Here is a 27,284-nt window from a genome sequence, read left to right as displayed (position 1 = left end):
CAATAATACTTTTTACAGAAATTAATCAAAACTAAATTCAGATCTGAGACTGCCAATAGAATTCTGCATGTTGTTACACAAGGTTTTTCATACATTGTTTTGATACAGATCTAATGAAGTAAAAGCAAGCACCGCTGGAAAGCTATCAGACAGGAAGTTTGGAACCTGCTATCATTAATCAAAGCTAAGCCTAGTTCACACAGCACTTTGCCCCTGTCTCGTTTCGGAGTCAGAAAGAGTGGTGGCCTAGGCAAGGAGAGCTCTTCTCCACCCACGGAACGAAAACCGGATGTTTGTGACTTGTGAAGCAAGCAGCTGTCACTGACCTAGCTAACGTTGGTAGCCTAGCGAGATAACAACTTATAGCAAGCCTTTCAGCGGGGATCAATTTCACAGCTTTTACGGTAAATCCACCAATTGAATGATTTAGGTTTGAATGAATCAATGTATTTTGCGTGTTCTATAGCTAGCTAGGACATAAACGTGAGACGAGCTCATTTGGATTAGCCTCATATAACCGAGGATTAGCCTCGTTAGATAGTTAACGTTAGCCTAACCAGCCGAGGCGAATGGTAACGTACTGTACCGTGCTAGCTGACAAGGTAGCTAGCTGGTAGCTAAACTATTGTTAAGTAGCTAGCTAACCACCGTTAAACAGGTTAGCTGCTGCTGGTAGTTGACGCGTTAGCTAGCTAACGTTTGTTTTAATCTATCGATATTTGTAAAACATTGAGTAGCTAGGTTACCTACTACTGTAACGTTACCGTCCAGCTAACGATTTTTTTTTTTTAATGTATATATATATATATATATATCTCGACATCGCAGCGTAATGGGGCATACGTTAAATAGCTAACTAGTTAACTAGAGGAGTCGGGACAAATTGCAGCCTTGTTTTGGGTAACGTTAGCTGTTTCTCTAAGACACGAATCACCTTATTTCAATAGCTAAACTATATGGCAGTTGCAGTGTTTCGCAATATACCATATTTTGGCTAGTTTATCTACTATAGATGTATACAATTATTGCACTTTGCCTGAATGCAGTTCTCCTCACGTGGACTGCGCACACATTAATGTGTTTCTGACTCCAGTCGTGATATTTTAAAGAACCAACATGTCAGAGCATATTGCATCTCATAGCTGGGGAGGACTGTATTTGAGCCTTCCCACAAAACGAAGAACGGGTAACACAACAAGGCTGCTTCTTCAAACACAGCCCCTGTGGTGTTGTAAGATAAATTGGGTCATTTCATACGAAAATGTGTGTGTGTGAAATGTGTAGAACTTCCACAAACAAACCAGCCAATCAATTGTTGCTTCATTGCACAGACATCTCCTCAAATTATTACCAAATGCTAACCTGATTGCAGATGTGAATTAGGCCTTGTCTATTTTTCATTTAGGTTGGACTTTGAAAAGAGTGAAGGACAAGAGTTTATAGACCTATTTGTTTCTTCAGTCCATGTTTCATGCATTGTCCTTTCTGGCCCCATTGGAGTGGCTCATATGCAGTTATGATGTATCAGTACAGCTTTAAAGTATTTTTTTTGTTTGTGTGTCTAGGGTCCATTATAGCAGTGATAATTTACCACAAAGCACAATAGAAAAGACATCTTACATTTTTTTGCATCTGTGTCTGTTAGACAAATAAAACAGCTAACAAGTGTTTAAGTTAAGCTATAGGTGAAGGGACTCTGAGGAAGATGCAAAAAAAGATCCTGAAAGTGATCCCACTGCTGAGATAGCACCTTATCTATGGATGGATGTTGATGAACACACTTGTTTCTGTGACAGGAGGCTGGCTGAGCACCTGACCAGATTTTGTTCCGTGTGGAGTCTCATAGTTCACCACCATGTCTTCAGACCTTCTGGTTGACCTCAATGATGACCTTGGAGTAGATGATCCCCCCAGCAATGCCCTGGACCAGCTCAAACTGTCTCCAATGGGGGACAAGCTGTGGCCCCCAGATGACTCCAGTATGAGCAAGTCTGGTAAGAACCTAAAGGCTATTAGAAGGACAGCTGGACCTCTCTGTGCTGTCAGATGTGGACAGCTGGGTAACAATGAAAAAAATTAAAATAACTTGCTGAAATTTGAGAATTGCGTAAAAAAATTATATTGTTCTATAAGCCACCTAATCCCTTGAGTAAAACAAAATCGTGAGATCACTGTTTTAAAACGTCACATTCCTGGCAAAATGTTTGCCCTTGTAATATGATAATAATCAGCCTGTTGTAAGATCAGTTGAGTTTTTAGAAATGGAACGTTGTTGTAGGGCTATCACTGTTATTTCCCTAAAAATCGTGCAGTTTTATGTAAATCTGTCATCAGTCCAAGGGAAGAGTAAAAGAGAGCCTTATTCACAGCCCAATGCAGTGAGCCTTTTGTTACTCGTGTCATATTATTACAACTTGATTGCATATTGCCCTCTGATGCAGTGTGCGTACATTAGTTATGCATTCTATTTGTAGGCACAGTCAAATTTCTGGTTCATTTCTGTTTTCACAGCAGATCTCCAGCCCCTTGTATGATTGGAGGATGAGGACTGTGCCATTATTTGTGACTAATAGATGCATCTACAGCACCACGATTTAGAGTTAGAATTATTCTCAGAATCGTTATTAATGAACGGACGATTAAAGAGAAGGGTACAAGGGTTCATCTTATGAGATATCAAACGAAGCGCACTGTCTGACCACGCCTCGAGCAACTGCATGTTAGTGACTTACTCTGTGAAAAGGACTTTGGTTTACTAAGTACACAATGCAGTCGTGTGTGTGTGTGGGGTAGCCTGTAAAATGCAATGTTTCGACCAACTAATTATTTTGGTATGCATTGAGAAGAGGCTCAAAGTGTGTTCGCAAACTCATTCTAAGAGTGCCTGAGCAGTGAGCAAGTACTGTCTGTGACGGGGCTGAGCCGAAACATTGTGTTGTGAAATTCTGAGCACTCTGCCCTCGAAGATATGAGCTAGTGAGATACGCGTGACGTGGTTGAATGTTTCCCCTTTCCTGTCAACAGAGACAGACATATCCAAGCGGTTGGGGGAGGGGTCACACCTATCCTGGGACCACCCATACTATGATATTGCCAGGCATCAGATTGTCGAAGTAGCAGGTAAGAACTTTGTCTCTACATGTGTAGCTTATCTGACCTCGATTTCCTGTTCAGTCTTGAATCCAGTTGACACTGTTTCCTCTCTCACTCTGCTGTCAAGGTGATGATAACTTTGGCAGGAAGGTGATTGTCTTCAACGCCTGTCGGATGCCCCCCCACCACGAACTGGACCACCACAAGCTACTGATGTGGGTGTTGTTGTTTTGAGATTACTGAGACATTTTCATTCTGCTAAATGTCTAATAAATAGCTTCTTGTTGTACTTTGATTTCCCCCGCTGCTAGTCAAGTCGATAGTCGTTGTGTTTTCATAAGTGATGAGGATTGACTTCTCAACTATCATACTATTATCCAGGTACCTGAAGGCTACCCTAGACCAGTATGTTGAGAGCGACTACACCCTCATCTACTTCCATAATGGCCTCACCAGTGAGAACAAGCCATCTCTCAGCTGGCTGAGAGACGCCTACAGAGAATTTGACAGGAAGTGAGTCCCACCCTACCTCCAGCCAGACACTGGAGACCATAGTCGCAAAGCACATTTTGATCGTTTTTTCACCTATGAATGATGATGCACTCCATTTCACTAGAGATCTGAAAACTAAAGCCAAAGAGGAAGTGGACTTTGCCCTCACCCATATTTATGTCTATGAAAAGTACCATGTGCTTTATTTGTACTTATGGCTTGACTTCTCAAACAAGTGAACCGATTCAAGTTTACTTTTGCTGACTGCTCTGCTTTCTTCAGGTACAAGAAGAACATCAAGGCACTGTACATTGTCCACCCCACCATCTTCATCAAGACTCTTCTCATCCTCTTCAAGCCTCTCATCAGGTTAGCATTCTAGCACCGGGAGATGCTCTTTATTCCTTTCAACTGTAAAGTGTTTGCCATGTGTGATGGAGTCTCCTTTCTTGTCTAGCTTCAAGTTTGGACGAAAGATCAACTACATCAACTACCTGAGTGAACTGGAGGACGTTGTTAAGTGTGAGCAGCTAGTGATACCCACCCGGGTGCGAGAGTAAGAACATTTTTACACACGTTTCATGTAACTACTGTATCTCAACATTGCCAATGAATTGGTCGCGCTTGCGTAAAGGATGTCTATTTGTGATATCTGACTAGTTTGTTAAGTGCATTTACTTTGCTTTCTCACACCCAAACCATTAGCTATGATGATAAAATCAGAGCCTCACTGAAACCATCAGTTCAGGCCCAGATGTCCCCCCCTCGCAGTCCACCACTACCCAATCAACAGTTTGGAGTCTCCTTGCCAATGTAGGTAGTTGGATGAGTGCTGTTTTTTATTTGACTCTACTTCCTCAATATCCGACCTTGACGTTACATACGTAAGATGTTGTCCTGTGTATGTTTCAAATATTTTCAGTTTTTTTTGTTGTTGTTGATTTGTCAAGGCTAAGAGCGAGAAGTTCTGACAACGAAGCAGTTCCATTGGTGATGCGAGACACCGTGGCCTTCTTAATGGAACAAGGAAAGCACCATTCTTGCATATTTTCACCAGTGGTCATTTTTCTTGATGATGGGTTAAACTTTTGAGTCTTTGTTCTGATGTTCAGTTTTTTTGGACGATTTCATGAATACTGGACATGGATTTAGTATTTGACTTGCAAAACAAGGCTAATTCTGCTATTTGATTCTGTTTTACAAAAGGTTTTTGTTTTCATGGTTTTCCCCCTTTTTCGGTCCTGTCTTAGGTCTTGAAATTGAGGGGATATTCCGGCGGTCAGCCAATGTGACGCTCGTCAAAGATGTTCAGCACAGATATAACTCGGGTGAAGCATTTGCACTCATTACTCTTAAACAAATGTCTAAAAATTAATGAAGTCCCTGGGTAGACCTCATTTATCTCTTTGGCTGTAGCTGTGGGATTTGTATGGCTCTGTGATTGTGTGTGTCTGTGGCTGCAGGTGAGGAGGTGAGTTTTTCCCAGATGGAGGACGTTCACCTGGCAGCTGTCATCCTCAAGACATTCCTCAGAGAACTACCAGAGCCCCTCCTCACATACCAGCTCTACAATGACATTGTCAACTTCCACAGTAAGTCTGGGGAACTCTCTCTTATCCTCCACACAGTAGATGGAGATATATTTTTTATGTTTGCTAAAGCTGTCATTTTGTTTTTGTAGGTCATAATCCTGAGAGGATAGTTCCTAAGTCATAGCCACGTAACGTTAAGGGTCTATTTTATGCTCATTCCTCAGATGTTGACAGCAGTGCCAAAGTGACTGCGATCCAGAACATGCTGGCAATGCTCCCTGAGGAGAACTATACCTCCCTGAAGTTCCTCATTGAGTTCCTGGTGCAGGTATGTTTGCTGTCGTATCATATCCCCAGCTGAATACTTATCAGAAGCTCAGGCAAACATTCCTTGTTTTGTCTTTGGACGCCTGTTGTTCTATGGTTCTGTCTAAATAAGCATCATTCTGGGCATTTAGTACTGCCCGGTGACACTGGCCCTTTAGTACTGCCCGATAACACTGGCCCTTTAGTACTGCCCGGTGACACTGGCCCTTTAGTACTGCCCGGTGACACTGGCCCTTACCAGTTTGTGTAAATTAACCAGTGAGTCATTTTCTTATTGATATTCTACAAACATGCATGCTTGCCCATGTAGGTGTCCGCACAGAGTGAGATCAACAAGATGAACAACACCAACCTGGCAGTGGTGTTCGGACCCAACCTACTATGGGGACAAGACGCTGCCATGACACTCAGTGCCATCGGCCCCATCAATAACTTCACCAGAACTCTGTTGGACCAACACTACGAGGTCTTTTCCCCCTAAGACGTCTCCTGTACAGCTATCTCTAACCACGCCCCATTCATTCAGTGTTTAAATCCCCATCTCTGTATTGGTCTAGTACAGTGTAACTGTGTCTCTCCCAGTGTCCCCTAGTAGTGTTGCCAAATGCATGTGTGTATTGTGACTGTGACTGAGGACACAGAGAGAGGAAAAAGACAGGGGAGACGAACCATTGAAGATGCCAAAAGTCGGGTTAGAAGTCCGGTATGAAAAAGGCTTTAATGTCTCCGCCAGATATCTTATCACTCAGGAGAAGTTCACAGTGTACATGATTTGGTACTTTAAAACAATTGGAATAACCGAAACCAGTTCACATCTGTTCTGGTTTGAATCATATAAAATATTTATTTTGATGGTACAGATTTCAGAGAACATTTATGCAATGTTTTGTATCTGGGGAGCAAGATATATTTCATATTCATTTACTTGGTATGTCAAGTCCTATTTGCATTGGAACAAATCATTTTCGAATTTCATAAATGATCGGTCGCTGCAGTCAGTGAGCTAGTGTACTCTAAATTCTATCGGGAGTTTATATTTTGCCACAACTTGTTTAAGAATCATGGTTATGTGTAAAGCTACAGAGTATATAGCTAAATAAAACCATGTGTATTTACGTTTTTTTCGGGGGGGGGGGGGGGGGGTCACATATCGCCTTACTTTTTAAATGTTTACTCATCTGACAAAACATACTGGTATCCCCTTTAAACATATCCAGCAAGCCTTTGTTCCTTTCTGCTGCATTACGTTTGATCATTTTGTACAGGTCAACTATAAAATAAACTATTCTTAATCATGTAACTTCTACATTTCATGTTAAGCCTGATTAGCTTTCTCAATGCAGGACAGTCTTTTCATGACACATATTCTACTTTCATTTGTGTTTTATTACTCTACTTACAGCAGTTATTCCTTGAACATCACCATCCCTCTGTAAAGACTGATGGCTAGTGTCATTGCTGGCAAAAGATCTTTCTGTAGCCTTAGTCAGTAAGGGGTATTAGAAGGGCTTCTAATCATGGATAGACTGAAATGCTGTGTACTTACAGACCCGGGGGCTCTCAGGCTCTGCTGTATTTCATTTGTTTACTGTATGTTAACTGTGAGGCGAGTTGTTTCTCTGCCTTATTTTGCTCATTTTATTGACGTTCGTTGCATTTTGTTCAATACTAAATTCAACTCAACCAAAGAATTATGGTTGCATTGGAGAACACTAAGATGGTTCCATTTAGATAATTTTTTTTACCTTAAAATTTTTTCCATTTGCAATGGCCAAACTTTTGGGGGTACAGCTCCTGTGCTTTGTAATCCTGAATGACTTTGTAATGAACATATCCTGAACGAGAACCGTGCTAATGTTAAGACTGAATAAGTAAGAGTTCTGTTGTGCTTCGATGTTTTGTCTTATTAAAATTAATTTGTTTACGGTGTATGAAAACTTCCTGGTCATGTCAATTAAACAATTGCATTGACATGCGGATCAGTGGCTGTGTGCCTTAAGGAAACAAACAGGCGAGGAACCAACTCCGGTCATATCTCGTTAAAAAAATTGTGCTCGTTTGTCCACCTTTATTGTACTGTTTATCTGTATTGTCAAATAATAGTATTTCCTGGTTGCTACAGTGAAAATGAAATTTCTCATTGAGTATTTTACTGCAATCATTTTTTATATGTTGTGAATATAAAGTATAAATAAAAGGTGATGGTTAAAAGTGCCTTCATTTGATTTATTCAGATGTGTGGAGGGGCGTACTCACGTGACAAGAGTATTGATGCTCTGTTGTATTTTAAAAGCTTCAAGAAGGACGACGAATACGATCCCTCGTGTTGTGCTGGTATAAATCACAAATGACCACAATCAGAAATATATAGGGCCTCTGGCTTATTCCTTTCCCATAATACAAAATAGGCCATTTGAGATCAAATGTATTACACATGAACATGCTACTGTATATTCAAGCGTTGGGGGAAATCAAGAGGACTTAAGATTGATACATTGAAAGTGCAAATAATGTTTACCCTCTTTACGGATAGGGAAAAGGGAAGCTTGCTTTATATGGTGATTCAGAGGTGAGCAGTGACTGTACATCATTTGTAGTGACACACAGTGATGTATGGCCTAAAGTTGGTCATCTAGAGAAGGAAAGCAGAAGACAACTCTTCTCCCCATTTACAGAAAAACAACCACAGGAACTTCTCTTTCAACATACAGATTCAGCTACACAGCATGTTTTCCGTTTCTTGGATATTATAGATTCACTACTATTGATCAATTTCCATACATAGCTTGGCTTCTTCCCATCTACTAAAACATGGCCACGCCTGGCTGCAAAGTTGCTATGAGCGTTCTCAGTGTCACACGGGACAGCAATAATCCAACGCCTCCTGACCTTTAGACAACAGCTTTGATGAACTGAACATCTTAATTATTACGTGTTAAGCTCTATAACAGCAAGGTGAGAGGGGATCTGGTATTTACATTACGACACAGTCTGCTCAACACTAGAGCAAATGTTGCAGTTATTCACGTCAGAAAAGAAACGGTGCAACTTTTTTTCTTTTTTTAAAGATGTCTTCGGTTGTTGGGTACAGGCTCTCTTACTCTACAATACATCAACCAGTGAGGTTTGAAGAGAAACATTCTGATTACAAATCAATAAGGAATTTAAACTACGAGAAGAAAGAACAGGCTGAATGCAAACAAGCTTGAAAGACAACAGGACCTTGCAGATGGACTAAATGGGATCATTTGTCATTGCAGACAGTGGATCCATTTCTATCCCTACTGCAATGTGTCCACAAATGCATCAAATTCATCAATGTTCTTCTCGTATACTGCCAGTTTTTCAGGAAGAGAGTCCTGTAGGGAAAATGAACAACATCATTACAAACATAGAATGACTAAGATATTGATTTATTAGACTAAAAAGCACCACAGAAAAGAGACATTCAAACACACAGTAAATAATATAATGGTAACTACTATGTTCCCCTTTCACTACTATCTGTAAGCCGTTTAAATTCCAACAGGACCACTTCATAGACAACACCCCCCAACCTGGCAACAAAACAGAAACCATCTCTCTTTGGGAGTCAGAGGTCTCACCAGGTCTTCTGCCATGGACTGAGAACTGACATCAATAGTGAGGCTGGTGAGCTGTGGGGGGTTCTGGAACTCTCTGTAGAATGTGCCAAGGTCCATGGGAAGGAGGTCATCCTTGGAGAACGCAGGCTTCTGAAGAACAGAGCACACAGAACACAATCAGATGTGCAGGGCAACAACTGTCACAGCCCCTTCCTTAATAACAGACTTCTCCCTAAGATTTTTTTGGTCAGCAGCACATATTCTCAGAGGTTCCGTTTTTTAAAACATTTTCTTCCCAGCAACATAGTCCTAATTAATTCTCAACTGTTAACCACAAGATAAGGGGTCCGAGGTCAGAGATTTGAAGTAAGAACGCTCATTCCCATAAGCTTCATTTTCTCGACATCAGAAGCGTTTATCTAAAATGTTCAAAGCTGACATCTCTCCCTCTGTTGCTTTAAAAAGCCAGCTCCTTTGATCAATTTTGGTTTTCATTAGGTCTTTGCTATGTGCTTTGTCGCATTCGTCTTTGATGTTTTGGATTTGAATTTCTCATGGTCACTCTACAGCCCAGATACAAGTCAGAAATAAAAACTGTCTGAAGCAGTTTGTTAATGTTGGTCTTTTGGGCAAGGGTTATTTCGGCTGTACATATGCACACAATAAAAATGTTCCTGAGGCAAGCCGATGTTTGGTAGCCGAAGTCTTTGCTCCTTCGCCGGTGACTGGTCAAGAGTAGGGATTCTTCAATGGAGTGCTTGATGTCGTTCAACGAGAGAGAGGACTCGTTTTCATGCAAATTGCTTCAGTTGAGAAATACTGCACCACACATCTCAGTTAGTTGTAAAATTGCAAGACTACGACTGAAAACTTGTATACTGTAATCTTGAATACTGCTACGGCATCTAAAGAGGGACAAACAGTACCATTGCTGCTTTTTAAAATAATTTTTCAAGCCAAGGTCTTTAAAGGGAGGATGTGAGGCACAGACATTCACTTCGTCTAGCCGAGTTCTGCTAGGAGCAAATCGAACCTAGTATGCAGACACATTAATGACCACTGCTAAGTGACGTAAGTAGTGCTCTTTTCTATATGAAGAAAATGAAAGTTTTCTTCCTCTGCAGATAACATCCACAATTGACAGACATAAACAGACATTTGTTCGTAGCAGCATTTGATACAACAAAGAAATGGGGTCAGATTGATTGAGTTACTATCTGTCCTTGACTAAAATGTAGTCTCCTGTAGTCTCTGGAAAACAAAACAGAGCAATCCGTGTTACCGAAGGCAGGGTACTTACAAAGTCCACCATAACAAAGTCGTCCTGTGCCGGGCCTCCACTCTCACCAGAGCCTTGGGAGTGCAAACTGCCCTGCAGGGGAGAGGACGTGGCTGAGGACTCCGGAGGCTGAACCTTGGATAAAGGAGAGGTAATATCATTACCACGTCTGCACTAAAATGACTCCTAACCAGATCCCAGAAAATAGTTACTTAAGGTTGACAATTATTTATGTGAATAATTGATTTACCATAGGGTCATTTTCCTCGAGGTCATATGCTCTGGGAGCAAATGCTGCAAATGGTAAGTCCAGGCTTGCCGTGGTTACCTGCAATGGACATAGATTAATACTGCAGTAATTACAAGGGTATAACACTCACTGGTAATATGTCCTTTACTCGTAAGAATGGGTACTTCCAGGAATAAATATCTAAGCTTTGTACTTAAACAAGGACATAAAAGGGCTGTCGCTACCTGTGTGCCTGGTTTGTTGACAAAGGCACCCACTTTCCTGGTGAAGGTGGTCTCCAATACACCACAGGGAGAGCCACTCTTCACCCCAACGATCCTCGACGAGGTCTCTGCGTCCTCACCACTTTGAAAGATCACACGGCAAAGCTGTAACAAACAGGTTTCTCCCAAGCAAGCGTCACCTAAAGTGATCCTCAGTTCCACAGGGTGCTTTGCTTTGTCACACGGGGGGGGGGGGTCATGGCAGACTGGGGTTTACCTGCTGGAGGGCGTGGCGGGAACATGATCAGCAGGGGGGCATGAGGGCACTCGTCGATGCTCTGCCTGGGCTCCATGACAAGGCTGCACAGGCACCTGCTGGGGTACGCCGCCCTCCTTCCCTGGAACTCCCATCTACATAGGACATGTGAAAGGCCATAGTTGGCACTGGCTGAGTCATGTTGAAACACCTATGCAAAGCTTCGTTTCCCTCGTTGGCCCTCAAATCTATTCATTTAGAGCACCTTGACTGGCTGCGTCACCGCCTGGTATGGCAAAGTGCTTGGCATCCGACCACAAGGCGTCATCCATGACCTCTATACCAGGCGGTGTCAGAGGAAAGCCCTACAAATGGTCAAAGACTCGAGCCACCCAAGTCATAGACTGTACCGATGCAACAAGTCTGGAACCAACAGGACCGTGAACCGCTTCTATCCCAAGCCATGAGACTGCTAAATAGTTAGTTAAATAGGTACCTGGACTATCGGCACTGACCCTCTTTGCACTAACTTTGACTCATCACATACGCCGCTGCTACTGTTTGCTATTGATCCTGTTGCCAAGTCACTTTATTCCTAGTTATACAGTATGTACATATTTACCTCGTACCCCTGCACTGGTACCTCGTGTATATAACCAAGTCATCGTTACTCAATGTGTATTTATTATTACTTTTCTATCATTTTGCAATTTTTTCCCCCCCTCTCTCTGCATTGTTGGGAAGGGCCGGTAAGTAAGTATTTCACTGTTAATATACAACTATTGTTTACAAAGCATGTGACAAATAAAATGTGATTTGACTAGCTCAACACCTGGGTGGTTACCTGGTGTGGGTTGGCAGCGTTTAAGGTGGAGGGGTGGCAGAAGTCAGCAGCTCCAACAAGCACAGGAGACTGATAAGAAAGACGAGAGCAGTAGAGCTGAGAGAGAGAGAGAGAGAGAGGGAGAGAGAGAGAGAGAGAGAGAAAGGGCGAGAAAGAGACAGGGCGAGAAAGAGCGAGAAAGAGAGAGAGAGAGAGACAGAGAAAGGGCGAGAAAGAGAGAGTGAGAAAGAGAGAAAGAGAGAGACAGAGAAAGGGTGAGAAAGGGGAGAGACAGAGAAAGAGAGAAAGAGAGAGACAGAGAAATGGCGAGAAAGAGAGAGAGAGACAGACAGAGAGAGACAGAGAAAGGGCGAGAAAGAGAGAGAGCGAGAAAGAGAGAAAGAGAGAGACAGAGAAAGGGCGAGAAAGAGAGACAGAGAAAGGGCGAGAAAGAGAGAGACAGAGAAAGGGCGAGAAAGAGAGAGAGAGAGACAGAGAGAGACAGAGAAAGGGTGAGAAAGAGAGAGAGCGAGAAAGAGAGAAAGAGAGAGACAGAGAAAGGGCGAAAAAGAGAGAGACAGAGAAAGGGCGAGAAAGAGAGAGACAGAGAGAGGGCGAGAAAGAGAGAAAGAGAGAGAGAGAGCGAAAGGGCGAGAGAGAGAGAGAGAGAGAGACAGACAGGGAGAGAAAGAGAGAGAGAGAGAGACAGGGCGAGAAAGAGCGAGAGAGACAGAGACAGGGCGAGAAAGAGAGAGCGACAGAGACAGGGCGAGAAAGAGAGAGAGAGAGACAGAGAGAGAGAGACAGACAGAGAGAGACAGAGAAAGGGCGAGAAAGAGAGAGTGCGAGAAAGAGACAGAGAAAGGGCGAGAAAGAGAGAGAAAGAGAAAGAGAGAGACAGAGAAAGGGCGAGAAAGAGAGAAAGAGAAAGAGAGAAAGAGAGAGAGAGAGCGAAAGGGCGAGAGAGAGAGCGAGAAAGAGAGTGACAGAGACAGACAGAGAGTGAGAAAGACAGCGAGAGAGAGTGAGAGAAACAGAGAGTGAGAGAGAGAGAAAGAGACAGCGAGAAAGAGCAAAAGAAAGAAAAGAGAGCGAGCTAAAACATGAATGAATCCACAGAGGAGAAATGGGCTGATGGGAGGCGGGCAGCAGGATTTAGAAACTAAAGCATTACAGAGGACAGGGTAAACGTTTTAAGCACGGCTCTTCTAAGCAGATTTGACTTACCCTGACAATGAACGTGATAATCTATTAAACATATTTATGTGATGACTAACTACTTGTTAAGGAATCCTCGTCAGCAAACCAATGTAACCATGTGGAAAGGATTAAGGTTAGGAATCCTAGGGCAGTCCGTAGATAATGTAGTCAATTACATAAGCACTTCCGTAGGTTATAAAATACCTTTTTACCAAGACAAATATGATTATTCATGTTCTGAATCATTCAGCGGAGTCTCTCTAACATATCGTTAACATTACATACAAAATGTTGGATTTCTTAACATAATACGCACAGAGCTCTGTTGACCTAGCGACGGAAGGTTTCTCGTAACAACTTTTGAGCATTTTACATTTTGTGGTCCTTGTCTTTCAAAGTTGTTTCCGTGGGTGGCAAAAAGCATAATTAGCCCGACACGAGCTGAAGTAAATATAAAAGGCTTTGGGAAAAGAAAAGAAAAGCTTGGAAAAACGCTCAGTGCCCCGTTGACATTTCAGAGATACGCTTGTTTTTGTGAGAAATCTTCAAAAAAAATAACAGGAATTTCAAATGAATATGAAAAGGGTATACTAAAATCTGAAAATTCTACATGTCATGTCTCAAAATCCATCTTACATCTATATTGTTTTATGTCCTGCGGATTTGAAGAAAGATGAGTTCAATGGGAAAGTGAGCCTGCCAGGTAGCCACAGTAGCCTTATTTCTTGCACAAAACCCAGCATAGCTGACTCGATGCAATTGTCCTGATTTTTTTACCACTTTTTTGTGTTCTGGCCTCCATTGTTTTAGTCCATTCTACAAGGGTTAACAACACCGATAACTTTTGAACTGATTATCTTAGAGAGATGAGGTCAGGACCATTGGTTTTATTAGAGGAGTATCTACACAACACACATATTATTTTACCCATTGGGTCAAAAGATGTGTTTTTTGATTGGACACCCTAATGTAAGGGATAAAGAGATGTCCCATTTGATTGCTTCATTGATTTGCTTTTAAGCGTTCTATACTTCTATTACTTTTAAAGAGGTATCAGAAGACAGGCCAAATAGTCCTGGAACACCTCAGGCATTGTGAGTGAGTGAGATACATGCCCACACACACAAGACTCACTTGGTGTGAGAAGGCCAGGCCCATCATGGGTCATTTCAGAGTTTCCATCACTGCAGGTTTAGGGGTCTTTAAATGTGCCTTATGTACAGTGAACACGCACTACACAGACAGCACAGAAAGAGGGAGAGAAAGGGGCTAAGAAATGAAAGCACCTATACGGAAAAACGGAGAGGACCCATTTGATATGGGGGCTTGGTAATGTCTCCAACACAGTGCTTTCCCACTGCCAGAATTGTGACATGAGCTTTGGGTATGAGAATAGCAAACCACCAGATACACAACTACACAACAGTTGGATGTATGGTCATCAATATAGGTCAAATGTTTGAATATGCATATCTATTTGAACGCGGTGCAGGACAAAATAGCTTAAGAAAACACCTAACCCTTTTGGTAGTGAAGTCACAGTCACAAATCTCACCGTGGACACCACATATGAAGTTACACGTTTGCACAGTTGCAAAGTTTGACTTTGCTAAGCAGTGACATACGTACTTGTGAGGGTGGAGAAGTGGAGAAGGACGTGGTGCACACTTCCTGAGAATCCTCCACCCCATTGTATGCTCCTTCATCTTCTCCGGGTGCTCTGGAGTATAGGGAAGGCAAACAAACATGACCGGGTCATTACACAATCCTTTATTTTAGAACTTCATTAAAGATGATCATAAATAATAGGCATGCACAAATCTGTATTGGGTTGGTATAGGTGTTTGGGCGCGGGCTAACCAACCTGTAGTTACATGGATGCATGTGTCCCACGTTGCCAAAGGGGCGCTCAACGAAGTGGTCAATGATTATGCCCATAATCGGAGCCGTCCTCTCAAACTGCCTGTGAGAATATGAATATAGAATTAGGAATAAATGTATAGATAAAACCAGTGGAGAATAAGGAGGATATGGAAGAAAATGAGAAAACATATAGTGGCAGATTTTACAGGCAGTGCATTTGAGACCGCTGAGTGAGCACATGCAGTGCTGTGAACAACTTCTGTTTCTGTACCTGGTGGACATGAAGGCCAGGTTTGTCCTGTAAGCACAAGATAAGGTGATGGTTCCAATAGGAGTTCCCACAACTCCTACACGCACTGTCTGGAACCCTGAAAAAAAGCATTCAGAAACAACAAATATCAGAATCTTCACAGCCCTACACAACACTTCCAAAGACCCAAACGACCGACAAAATGTGTACCGTGCGTTCGGAAAGTATTCAGAGCCCTTGACTATTTCCACGTTACCATATGTTACAGCCTTATTCCAAAATGGATTAAATAATTGTTTTCCCCTCCTCAATCTACACACAATACCCCATAATGACAAAACAAAAACTGTTTTTTAGAAATCTTTGCAAATGTATGAAATAATAAATAACAGAAATACCTTATTTAGGTAAGTATTCAGACCCTATGCTATGAGACTTGAAATTGAACTCAGGTGCATCCTGTTTCCATTGATCATCCTTGAGATGTTTTGCCAACTTGTTTGGAGCCCACTGGTGGTAAATTCAATTGATTGGACATGATTTGGAAAGGCACACACCTGTCTATATAAGGTCCTACAGTTGACAGTGCATGTCAGAGCAAAAATCAAGCGATGAGGTCGAAGGAATTGTCCATAGAGCGCTGAGACAGGATTGTGTCGAGGGAAGGGTACCAAAGAATTTCTGCTACATTGAAGGTCGCCAAGAACAGTGGCCTCCATCATTCTTAAATGAAAGAAGTTTGGAACCACCAAGACTCTTCCTAGAGCTGGCTGCCCGGCCAAACAGAGCAATCGGGGGAGAAAGGCTTTCGTCGGCGAGGTGACCAAGAACCCGATGGTCACTCTGACAGAGCTCCAGATTTCCTCTGTGAAGATGGGAGAACCTCCCAGAAGGACAACCATCTCTGCAGCATTCCACAAATCAGGCCTTTATGGTAGAGTGGCCAGACAGAAGTCACTCTTCAGTAAATGGCACATGACAGCCCTCTTGGAGTTACCAAAAGGCACCTAAAGGACAAGATTCTATGGTCTGATGAAACCAAGATTGAACTATTTGGCCTGAATGCCTACGGTGAAGCAGGGTGGTGGCAGCATCATGCTGTGGGATGTTTTTCAGCGGCAGGGACTGGGAGACTAGTCAGGATCGAGGGAATGATAAACAGAGCAAAGTACAGAGAGATCCTTGATGAAAACATCCTCCAGTGCATACAGGACCTCAGACTGGGGTGAAGGTTCACTTTCCAACAGGACAACGACCCTAAGCACACAGGCAAGACAAGGTAGGAGTGGCTTCGGAACAAGTCTCTGAATTTCCTTGAGTGGCCGAGCCAGAGCCCAGACTTGAACCTGATCGAATATCTCTGGAGAGACCTGAAAATAGCTGTGCAGCGACGCTCCCAATCCAACCTGACAGAGCTTGAGAGGATCTGCAGAGACGAATGGGGGAACCTCCCCAAATATAGGTGTGCCAAGCTTGTAGCGTCATACCCAAGAAGACTCAAGGCTGTAATCGTTGCCATAGGTGCTTTAACAAAGTACTGATTAAATGGTCTGAATACTTATGTAAATGAGATATTTCCGTTTTTTTTTTAAATACATTTGCAAAAAATCCTAAAAAACTATTTTTGCTTTGTCATTGTCATTATGGGGTATTGTGTGTAGATTGATGAGGGTGGGGTGGGGGGGGTGGGTGGGGGGGCAATGTAATACATTTTATAATAAGGCTGTAACATAACAAAATGTGGAAAAAGTCCAGGGGTCTGAATACTTTCCGAACGCACTGTAGATAATATAACAGGCATGGTTACCTTCTCCCAATCCTGTAAGTTGAACCTCTCCAAAATATATCCTGCAAAAGAATGTATCTATTAGTCAGACTGTTTACTAACACGATATACATCATCATTAGCAATACTGGTCAAAATAATGATAACACATATCTGTATACCATAAAACAAACAAACCTGTACAGTATGACATAGTCGTGCCCTTGCTTTCGTGAGAGTTTGTAGGCTGGGGTTACCCTTGTGATAGCCAGTAGTGACTTGAGCAGTAATGACATGCGGTTATAGACAGTGTAGGACACTTTAATATCTTTGTCACACCTGCAAAAAAAAGAATCATACATTTTACAATGAGTGTTACGGTCCATGAAATGTAAAAAGCAACTACAAAACCTGGGGCACAAAAATAAGAAAATGCTAAACTTATCCTCATTACTTACTTCTCGTTCATTTCGAGACACCATGTCTCCAATTCCATCGAGTCTCCCTGGAAAATATGACAAAGACATGATGTTTTTCTAACCTTTACAGTGACTTGGACTTATTGACAAACAAATGCCCAATGATCCAGACCACTGGTCTCAAGAACTGTCTGTGACACCAGTCTGTGCTATCTTACCTCTGAGGTTTTGAGGGAGATCTCAACACACATGGACCGTTCGATGCCAGGAAGCTGCCCGGCCAGAGCTTTCTTTGACTCATGTGTAACTTCTGGGATATCTTTGATTGCCAGGTTGAACTGGTGAAAATAATTTTGTTTAATGAGACTTGAATCTACAACTCTTTCAGGGAAAAAAAAATGGCACAGTTAATTAATGAGACAACAAGAATGAATTGTGACATACCCAATCAGAGCCAGTAGGTGAAGACAAGGAGCGTGTGCATACTTTTTCCCCAAGTCGAGCTTGGACTATCACCTGTACTGTCTGATGACAAATTAGGAAATGATCAACCTCAGCGAATGAATCAACTCAGGAATACTATAGAAAGTGCTTGATAATCTAATTGTGGCAATATTGTGCATAATTAAAGACAGTACCTTCAAAGCGAAAAACTTTATGAACTTGTCCAAGTCTTTTTTATCCTGAGGACTTAGATCACTGTCCATCATGGAATGCCCTTGTAATGTAAAAACACATTCTGGTGAGCAAGGACAGCCACATTAATCTAACTGTTGGCAGGCTATATCAATTGCGTCAGTCAAAACAATGCTAGATTTTGTCTAGCCCCATTCTATAGTCATCTTAGCTAAGAACTCCAGTGTGTCCACATTAAGCTTGTGTGTGTTGACAAAAAACAGCGAGTTAACTTCGACTCTAGCTAGGTAATACTTGACTAAAACATATTGGCTGTCAATGACAATAAAATATTCAAGATTGGTGGTAGCTATCTAGATAATTAATTTGATAGCATGGCTAATTACCGCGTTTAGCAACATAGCTAGCTAGCTAGCATGCACGTACTTAGCTCATCACATCAGAAATTCACATGTAATTTCAATGTCGCGCTGATAGCGTACTGAAAAACTTAGTTCTGGTTACCTATATGTCTAAATGTTATATATTCTTATATTGGCTAAGTTACACCGTCGCATTATGTTATTTGGACACCAGCCTTGACCACCTGGCCAATTTCTTGTTTATTTTCTTTGAGGGTATGACGTGTCTCGAAAGAGTTGTATTTTGAGAAGCACTTTCATCTCCAACGCTGTGGTCTATAAAATGTGCAAAATCCCATCTATGGTCATTTCAGTGTTTTAATATCAATAAAAACACAGTACAAGTTGTTTTGAAAACAATAATTACGTTAATTTGTTTGTTTTAAACTCGAAACTGCGTCTCACATATTTTTGCTAGATATCAGAAAAGTGACATGCGCAGTGTACTTTGCGCAGAAGAGTCACAACGACAACAACAACAAACGCCTGTAGGTTCAAATTCGGCGTGTTTTTCAAATATTTTTTTTTATAATGAATGATATTTATAGTTCGTATTATTCTAAGTTAGCACCATCTTGGGTGACTCTGGTTCACTGTTCCCAACTAAATGTCTGATAAGGAAATTGCTAGGCTAGCCGCAAGCCTTAATGCTAGCTAGCTATACAACAAAGAACACCGATCATCTTTATATCAAGTAGAGACTATCTCCGACTTATCTAACTGGATATTTGGTTAGAGATTAAGCATATCAGACCAGAACATAATATTGAAAGAAACAGACCATGCTGAAAACACAAGGCTCTGTTTTGATGCATTCAAAAATGGGGCATCCCCCCTCCCCCTACAGAATATACATTTTTTATTTTTTTATTTCACCTTTATTTAACCAGGTAGGCAAGTTGAGAACAAGTTCTCATTTACAATTGCGACCTGGCCAAGATAAAGCAAAGCAGTTCGACACATACAACGACACAGAGTTACACATGGAGTAAAACAAACATACAGTCAATAATACAGTATAAACAAGTCTATATACGATGTGAGCAAATGAGGTGAGATAAGGGAGGTAAAAGCAAAAAGGCCATGGTGGCAAAGTAGATACAATATAGCAAGTAAAACACTGGAATGGTAGATTTGCAATGGGAGAATGTGCAAAGTAGAAATAAAAATAATGGGGGTGCAAAGGAGCAAAATAAATAAATAAATTAAATACAGTAGGGAAAGAGGTAGTTGTTTGGCCTAAATTATAGGTGGGCTATGTACATGTGCAGTAATCTGTGAGCTGCTCTGACAGTTGGTGCTTAAAGCTAGTGAGGGAGATAAGTGTTTCCAGTTTCAGAGATTTTTGTAGTTCGTTCCAGTCATTGGCAGCAGAGAACTGGAAGGAGAGGCGGCCAAAGAAATAATTGGTTTTGGGGGTGACTAGAGAGATATACCTGCTGGAGCGTGTGCTACAGGTGGGAGATGCAATGGTGACCAGCGAGCGGAGATAAGGGGGGATTTTACCTAGCAGGGTCTTGTAGATGACATGGAGCCAGTGGGTTTGGCGACGAGTATAAAGCGAGGGCCAGCCAACGAGAGCGTACAGGTCGCAATGGTGGGTGGTATATGGGGCTTTGGTGACAAAACGGATTGCACTGTGATAGACTGCATCCAATTTGTTGAGTAGGGTATTGGAGGCTATTTTGTAAATGACATCGCCAAAGTCGAGGATTGGTAGGATGGTCAGTTTTACAAGGGTATGTTTGGCAGCATGAGTGAAGGATGCTTTGTTGCGAAATAGGAAGCCAATTCTAGATTTAACTTTGGATTGGAGATGTTTGATATGGGTCTGGAAGGAGAGTTTACAGTCTAACCAGACACCTAAGTATTTGTAGTTGTCCACGTATTCTAAGTCGGAGCCGTCCAGAGTAGTAATGTTGGACAGGCGGGTAGGTACAGGTAGCGATCGGTTGAAGAGCATGCATTTAGTTTTACTTGTATTTAAGAGCAATTGGAGGCCACAGATGGAGAGTTGTATGGCATTGAAGCTTGCCTGGAGGGTTGTTAACACAGTGTCCAAAGAAGGGCCAGAAGTATACAGAATGGTGTCGTCTGCGTAGAGGTGGATCAGAGACTCACCAGCAGCAAGAGCGACCTCATTGATGTATACAGAGAAGAGAGTCGGTCCAAGAATTGAACCCTGTGGCACCCCCATAGAGACTGCCAGAGGTCCGGACAGCAGACCCTCCGATTTGACACACTGAACTCTATCAGAGAAGTAGTTGGTGAACCAGGCGAGGCAATAATTTGAGAAACCAAGGCTGTCGAGTCTGCCGATGAGGATGTGGTGATTGACAGAGTCGAAAGCCTTGGCCAGATCAATGAATACGGCTGCACAGTAATGTTTCTTATCGATGGCGGTTAAGATATAATTTAGGACCTTGAGCGTGGCTGAGGTGCACCCATGACCAGCTCTGAAACCAGATTGCATAGCAGAGAAGGTATGGTGAGATTCGAAATGGTCGGTAATCTGTTTGTTGACTTGGCTTTCGAAGACCTTAGAAAGGCATGGTAGGATAGATATAGGTCTGTAGCAGTTTGGGTCAAGAGTGTCACCCCCTTTGAAGAGGGGGATGACCGCAGCTGCTTTCCAATCTTTGGGAATCTCAGACGACAAGAGAGGTTGAACAGGCTAGTAATAGGGGTGGCAACAATTTTGGCAGATAATTTTAGAAAGAAAGGGTCCAGATTGTCTAGCCCGGCTGATTTGTAGGGGTCCAGATTTTGCAGCTCATTCAGAACATCAGCTGAGCAGATTTGGGAGAAGGAGAAATGGGGAAGGCTTGGGCGAGTTGTTGTGGGGGGTGCAGTGCTGTTGACCGGGGTAGGAGTAGCCAGGTGGAAAGCATGGCCAGCCGTAGAAAAATGCTTATTGAAATTCTCAATTATGGTGGATTTATCAGTGGTGACAGTGTTTCCTTAACATAACGAAATGGCTACACAAATAGCCATTCTGGATTGTGACCTGCTGCTCCATGGTCGTGGACATAAATTTCTCGACAGGTTTGATATAGAGACTGTTTCAGATGAGTTCCTATTAATAACATTTGGATTCCCTCAAGATTTCATCTACTACCCGGTGGATCTACTGCGTGACACTTTATCACGATGTACGCAACGGTCTCGAGCAATCAACCCAGAAGTTCAGATTCTTGCTGCTTTAGGATTCTATACCTCAGGATACTTCCAGACGAGGATGGGAGATGCCATTGGCATTAGCCAGGCTTCCATGAGTCGCTGTGTGACAAATGCAACCAAGGCACTGGTTGAGAAAGCTCCAGAGTGCATAGGATTCATGAGAGAGGAAGCCACAAAACAGCAATCCAAAGAGTAGTTTTTCAGGGTAGAATACCTAACGTCATGGGGGTTGTAGACTGTGCCCATATAGCCATTAAGGCACCCAATGCAGATGATTCTTCATATGTCAATAAGAAAGGCTTCCATTCAATAAACTGTCAACTTGTGTGTGATGCCAGGGGACTTTTGCTCAGTGCAGAGACTAACTGGCCTGGCAGCTTACAGGATAACTGCATATTTCAACAGTCTTCAGTGTACAAGGAATTGGAAGAGCAGGAAATTCACGAAGGCTGGTTATTAGGTAATATAGCTGATAATCCTCCATTTTAAACTTTCATTGTTAAATACTTTTTTTTAAATGATTGTCTTGCTCTTCAAGCTTCCCTCTTTCATAATGTCTAACCTAGCCATGCCTTTTCTTGTAGGAGACTGCCACTATCCTTTAAAGAAATGGCTGATGACACCTGTCCAGTACCCAGAAACTTCAGCAGACTTTCGATACAACCTGGCTCACACTGCCACTCATGACATTGTGGACCGCACGTTCAGGGCCATTCAAACCCGTTTCCGTTGCCCGGATGGGTCCAAAGGCTACCTTCAGTACTCACCTGAGAAGTGCTCTCGCATCATTCTGGCCTGCTGCGTCTTGCACAACGTGTCATTGCAATCAGGCTTGGATGCCTGGACGTTTGAGAGGACTGATATACCAGACCAGTCAGACAACGGCAGTCGAAAGCCAGAGGCTGTGGACTCGGAGGCAGTCCGAATCCGCCAGGAGCTCATTCTTAGTCACTTCAGCTAGGTCTGCATGCTCAGAATCAACAGGGAAAACACTATGTTCCACAGAGACACTGCCTACAATAGAGAAGTGGTTGACACCAGATTCTGTATAAGCAGAAAGAAAGATGATTTTGTGACTAATATAGGTTTTAGTAGGTGTAGATGTACAGTTTCAGAAAGTATTCATACCCCTTGACTAATTCCACATTTTGTTGTTGGATTCATTATTTTTCTCACCCATCTACACACAATACCCGCTAATGTCAAAGTGAAAACATGTTTGCAAATTTATTGATAATTAAATTTGTATCCTTAAAAACTCTGTAGTCCTTTCTGATGACAAGCATACCCATAACATGATGCAGCCAACACCATACTTGAAAATATGGTGGTACTCAGTGATGTGTTGTGTTGGATTTGTATGAATCTGTAAAATGTATGTATATGTAGCAGAAAAGCTGTAAAAAAAAAAAGTTTAAATATATATTTCTCCTCCAAAGATGGGTGGTGGTGGAGGGGTTAATATTTTTTTTGTTGAAAGCCCTAATAGCGGACACATTTCTCAACATGCTCACAACATGCAATTGGATCCAAATTATAAACATTTGGATACAGGAAAAAAAATGGTGCAAGTCAAATTCTACTCAAATACTGTATTTGGCGGGTTGTGAGTTCTTAGGGCTTGATTCAATAAGATTAAGATTTTTTAAAGTGCATGTTTTTGATTATTTGTATTCTGTACAGGCTTCCTTCTTTTCATTCTGTCATTTAGCTTAGTAACTACAATGTGTTCTATCCATCCTCAGTTTTCTCCTATCACAGCCATTAAACTCTTAAAGTCACCAGTCTCACGGTGAAATCCCTGAGCGGTTTCCTTCCGATCCAGTAAACTGAGTTAGGAAGGACACCTGTATCTTTTTTTAAATTGAACTTTTATTTAACTAGGCAAGTCAGTTAAGAACACTGAGCTCAGCACGCACTGAGCCCCAATTGCGCGCCGCCCCAATGGGATTCCCAATAACGGCCGGTTCTGATACAGTCTGGGATCAAACCAGGGTCTGTAGTGATGCCTCTAGCACTGAGATGCATTGCCTTAGACCGCTGCACCACTCAGGAGTGACTGGGTGTATTGATACACCATCCAAAGTGTAATTAAAAACTTCACCATGCTCAAAGGGATATTCAATGTCTGCTTTTTATTTTATTTTTATCCATCTACCAAAAGGTGCCTCTTTGCGAGGCATTGGAAAACCTCCCTGGTCTTTATGGTTGAATCTGTTTGGAATTCACTGCTCAACTGAGGGACCGTACAGATAATTGTATGTGTGGGGTAAAGAGATTTAGTGGTCATTCAAAAATCATATTAACCACTATTATTGTACACAGAGTGAATCCAGCAGCTTATTATGTGGCTTGTTAAGCAAATGTTTACTCCTGAACTTATTTAGGCTTGCCATAACAAACGGGTTGAATACTTATTGACTCAAGACATTTCAGCTTTTCATTTTTAATTAATTTGTAAAAAAAATGTAAAAACATAATTCCACTTTGACATTATGGGGTATTGTGTGTAGGCCAGTGACACACAATCTCAATTTAATCAATTTTAAATTCAAGCTTTAACACAGCAAAATGTGGAAAAAGTCAAGGGGTGTGAATACTTTCTGAAGGCACTATGTATTTGCAGACACTGGAATTGTCTACAAGAGGGCAGGGTGTGGTGTAGAAGATGTACAGTGCCTTGCGAAAGTATTCGGCCCCCTTGAACTTTGCGACCTTTTGCCACATTTCAGGCTTCAAACATAAAGATATAAAACTGTGTTTTTTTGTGAAGAATCAACAAGTGGGACACAATCATGAAGTGGAACGACATTTATTGGATATTTCAAACTTTTTTAACGAATCAAAAACTGAAAAATTGGGCGTACAAAATTGTTCTGCCCCTTTACTTTCAGTGCAGCAAACTCTCTCCAGAAGTCCAGTGAGGATCTCTGAATGATCCAATGTTGACCTAAATGACTAATGATGATAAATACAATCCACCTGTGTGTAATCAAGTCTCCGTATAAATGCACCTGCACTGTGATAGTCTCAGAGGTCCGTTAAAAGCGCAGAGAGCATCATGAAGAACAAGGAACACACCAGGCAGGTCCGAGATACTGTTGTGAAGAAGTTTAAAGCCGGATTTGGATACAAAAAGATTTCCCAAGCTTTAAACATCCCAAGGAGCACTGTGCAAGCGATAATATTGAAATGGAAGGAGTATCAGACCACTGCAAATCTACCAAGACCTGGCCGTCCCTCTAAACTTTCAGCTCATACAAGGAGAAGACTGATCAGAGATGCAGCCAAGAGACCCATGATCACTCTGGATGAACTGCAGAGATCTACAGCTGAGGTGGGAGACTCTGTCCATAGGACAACAATCAGTCGTATATTGCACAAATCTGGCCTTTATGGAAGAGTGGCAAGAAGAAAGCCATTTCTTAAAGATATCCATAAAAAGTGTCTTTTAAAGTTTGCCACAAGCCACCTGGGAGACACACCAAACATGTGGAAGAAGGTGCTCTGGTCAGATGAAACCAAAATGGAACTTTTTGGCAACAATGCAAAATGTTATGTTTGGCGTAAAAGCAACACAGCTGAACACACCATCCCCACTGTCAAACATGGTGGTGGCAGCATCATGGTGTGGGCCTGCTTTTCTTCAGCAGGGACAGGGAAGATGGTTAAAATTGATGGGAAGATGGATGGAGCCAAATACAGGACCATTCTGGAAGAAAACCTGATGGAGTCTGCAAAAGACCTGAGACTGGGACGGAGATTTGTCTTCCAACAAGACAATGATCAAAAACATAAAGCAAAATCTACAATGGAATGGTTCAAAAATAAACATATCCAGGTGTTAGAATGGCCAAGTCAAAGTCCAGACCTGAATCCAATCGAGAATCTGTGGAAAGAACTGAAAACTGCTGTTCACAAATGCTCTCCATCCAACCTCACTGAGCTCGAGCTGTTTTGCAAGGAGGAATGGGAAAAAAATTCAGTCTCTCGATGTGCAAAACTGATAGAGACATACCCCAAGCGACTTACAGCTGTAATCGCAGCAAAAGGTGGCGCTACAAAGTATTAACTTAAGGGGGCTGAATAATTTTGCACGCCCAATTTTTCAGTTTTTGATTTGTTAAAAAAGTTTGAAATATCCAATAAATGTCGTTCCACTTCATGATTGTGTCCCACTTGTTGTTGATTCTTCACAAAAAAATACAGTTTTATATCTTTATGTTTGAAGCCTGAAATGTGGCAAAAGGTCGCAAAGTTCAAGGGGGCCGAATACTTTCACAAGGCACTGTATATGCTCCAATAAATACATGTGTAAATGACTGGTTCATTTATTTTACTCATTATACGCATAACTATGCACAACTATTTTTTTTTAAACGATACAGTTTAAAGTTCATTCCAAAAACTCTTCGATAGAAAGTTAATTTGCCATATCAAAGGTTTGTTTGAGTTAACGGTGAAAAGGCCAAGCTGTCTCCATCGCACAGCATGCTTGGCTATCAACAGCAATAAATCAAATCAATTTAATGAGACTTGGAAGGGGCGCACCCTTCCAGATTGTTTCATTTTGAAAAGGGAAACGAAGGCAATGGATGGACTGGACTGTGAGCTGAAAACCTGAGCAAATGATGGAGAACAAATATATTTCTGTCTCCCAGCATCTTATTGAGTAATTGGAGGACCAGACATAGCGAAGTGATCGAAGAGAGCAAGTAAGGATAGACAGTATTTCATATACTCTCATATTTCATATACTTTAATATATTACATCCAGTGTGTGTTGAAAATATGCATGAACAGATGTAGTAGGAGTTCTCAGAACTTTGCTGAATCCTGGTTTTGAACTAACTGTTGTAGACTAAATAAAAAGTGTTCAACTAATTTAGACGAGCTGTGATTATTTGTAAAGTAAGTTTATTAATGTTTTAGTGTTTCTAAAGAATTCATCAACATATCTCATTGATTGAAACTGTCGATGGGACATGCAATTGATTTTGGTGATATCGAGACACCTGTGGAAAGACAGATATTGACACATATTTTTAAATGGAGACTGATGGCTTAAATTGAGTGGGATATTATATTGGTCATCCAGGACGGACTTTTTTTTAAAGTCTGAAGGTGAGACAAATCTGTAATACAAAAATGTATGTAAAATAATAATACTCTGAATTGTTGATACTATGTTCATTTAGTATGATGTTTACTATGCTATTTACTAATATTTACTATCAGTAGCCTGGGCTTAGCTAGTGTGGGGAGGTCTATGCAAGGGGAAATATTTAAAATACCTGAGTGCTCATGGTCTGCTTTGTTTGAACCTCACCCCTGTGTGTTAGATACATCACCAAGCGGTTCAAAAGGGTAAAGACTGCATCTAATTTTACTGTCCCTTATGCAAGTTGTCACTTGACTATATTAGGCTGACAGCATTCTGTCTGTGGGGTTCTCATACAGGAGTAATTTACAGGTGTTGGAAAACTGTGGACAAGGAGACCATCGATGTTGAAATATTGGACACAGCCAACAAGGTACTATCCAGAGACTGAGGTCATCATGCTCTCGGCTTTAATCAACCACAGAATTAAGTCTATATTTTTACTGTTTTGGGGATTTGTTTCGCTCTGCCCTTGTGTCAGGCCTCTATAAACGCAAAGAGGAAGATTACTCTCAGGCTCAAACAACCAGACCCCCATACCATTCCAACAATTGTAGAGAACAAAACAAA

The 27,284-nt window shown here is 41.7% G+C and overlaps 3 protein-coding genes across 6 annotated transcripts; 2 read left to right on the top strand and 1 right to left on the bottom strand.

Annotated features, from left to right (window-relative positions):
- The first annotated feature begins 154 nt into the window (after window positions 1-154).
- Window positions 155-6,150, top strand: LOC139384822 (rho GTPase-activating protein 1-like). The gene is made up of 13 exons (XM_071129717.1): window positions 155-404; window positions 1,797-1,994; window positions 3,025-3,120; window positions 3,221-3,308; window positions 3,475-3,606; window positions 3,868-3,954; window positions 4,043-4,141; window positions 4,291-4,398; window positions 4,536-4,613; window positions 4,837-4,913; window positions 5,049-5,177; window positions 5,342-5,445; window positions 5,755-6,150. Exons 2-13 carry the CDS (start codon window positions 1,856-1,858, stop codon window positions 5,923-5,925), a joined length of 1,308 nt encoding a protein of 435 aa, XP_070985818.1. The 5' UTR covers window positions 155-404; window positions 1,797-1,855; the 3' UTR covers window positions 5,926-6,150.
- On the bottom strand, window positions 6,137-18,609 carry LOC139384820 (autophagy-related protein 13-like). Of its 4 annotated transcripts, none has more exons than XM_071129714.1 (17): window positions 18,399-18,603; window positions 17,975-18,054; window positions 17,781-17,861; window positions 17,555-17,674; window positions 17,376-17,422; window positions 17,116-17,256; window positions 16,960-17,000; window positions 15,174-15,270; window positions 14,904-15,002; window positions 14,669-14,759; window positions 11,861-11,956; window positions 11,038-11,171; window positions 10,782-10,902; window positions 10,558-10,635; window positions 10,329-10,442; window positions 9,050-9,178; window positions 6,137-8,803 (listed from the first exon to the last, which is right to left on the bottom strand). In XM_071129714.1, the coding sequence occupies exons 2-17, from the start codon at window positions 18,044-18,046 to the stop codon at window positions 8,726-8,728; spliced, it is 1,539 nt and encodes a 512-aa protein (XP_070985815.1). In that variant the 5' UTR covers window positions 18,047-18,054; window positions 18,399-18,603; the 3' UTR covers window positions 6,137-8,725. The 4 variants fall into 4 exon arrangements, with proteins under 4 accessions (XP_070985815.1, XP_070985814.1, XP_070985817.1 ...); XM_071129713.1 differs by having other exon boundaries at window positions 18,477-18,603; XM_071129716.1 differs by lacking the exon at window positions 11,861-11,956 and having other exon boundaries at window positions 18,399-18,609.
- A 195-nt stretch (window positions 18,610-18,804) lies between these two features.
- LOC139385125 (putative nuclease HARBI1) lies at window positions 18,805-23,669 on the top strand. The gene is made up of 2 exons (XM_071130195.1): window positions 18,805-22,013; window positions 22,138-23,669. The coding sequence occupies exons 1-2, from the start codon at window positions 21,776-21,778 to the stop codon at window positions 22,512-22,514; spliced, it is 615 nt and encodes a 204-aa protein (XP_070986296.1). The 5' UTR covers window positions 18,805-21,775; the 3' UTR covers window positions 22,515-23,669.
- The last annotated feature ends 3,615 nt before the right edge of the window (window positions 23,670-27,284 follow it).

Source organism: Oncorhynchus clarkii, chromosome 26 (assembly GCF_045791955.1).
Source record: "Oncorhynchus clarkii lewisi isolate Uvic-CL-2024 chromosome 26, UVic_Ocla_1.0, whole genome shotgun sequence".
Classification (NCBI taxonomy): domain Eukaryota; kingdom Metazoa; phylum Chordata; class Actinopteri; order Salmoniformes; family Salmonidae; genus Oncorhynchus; species Oncorhynchus clarkii.
Note: the sequence above shows the minus strand (reverse complement) of the source record. Positions and strands in the feature narration are given on the sequence as shown.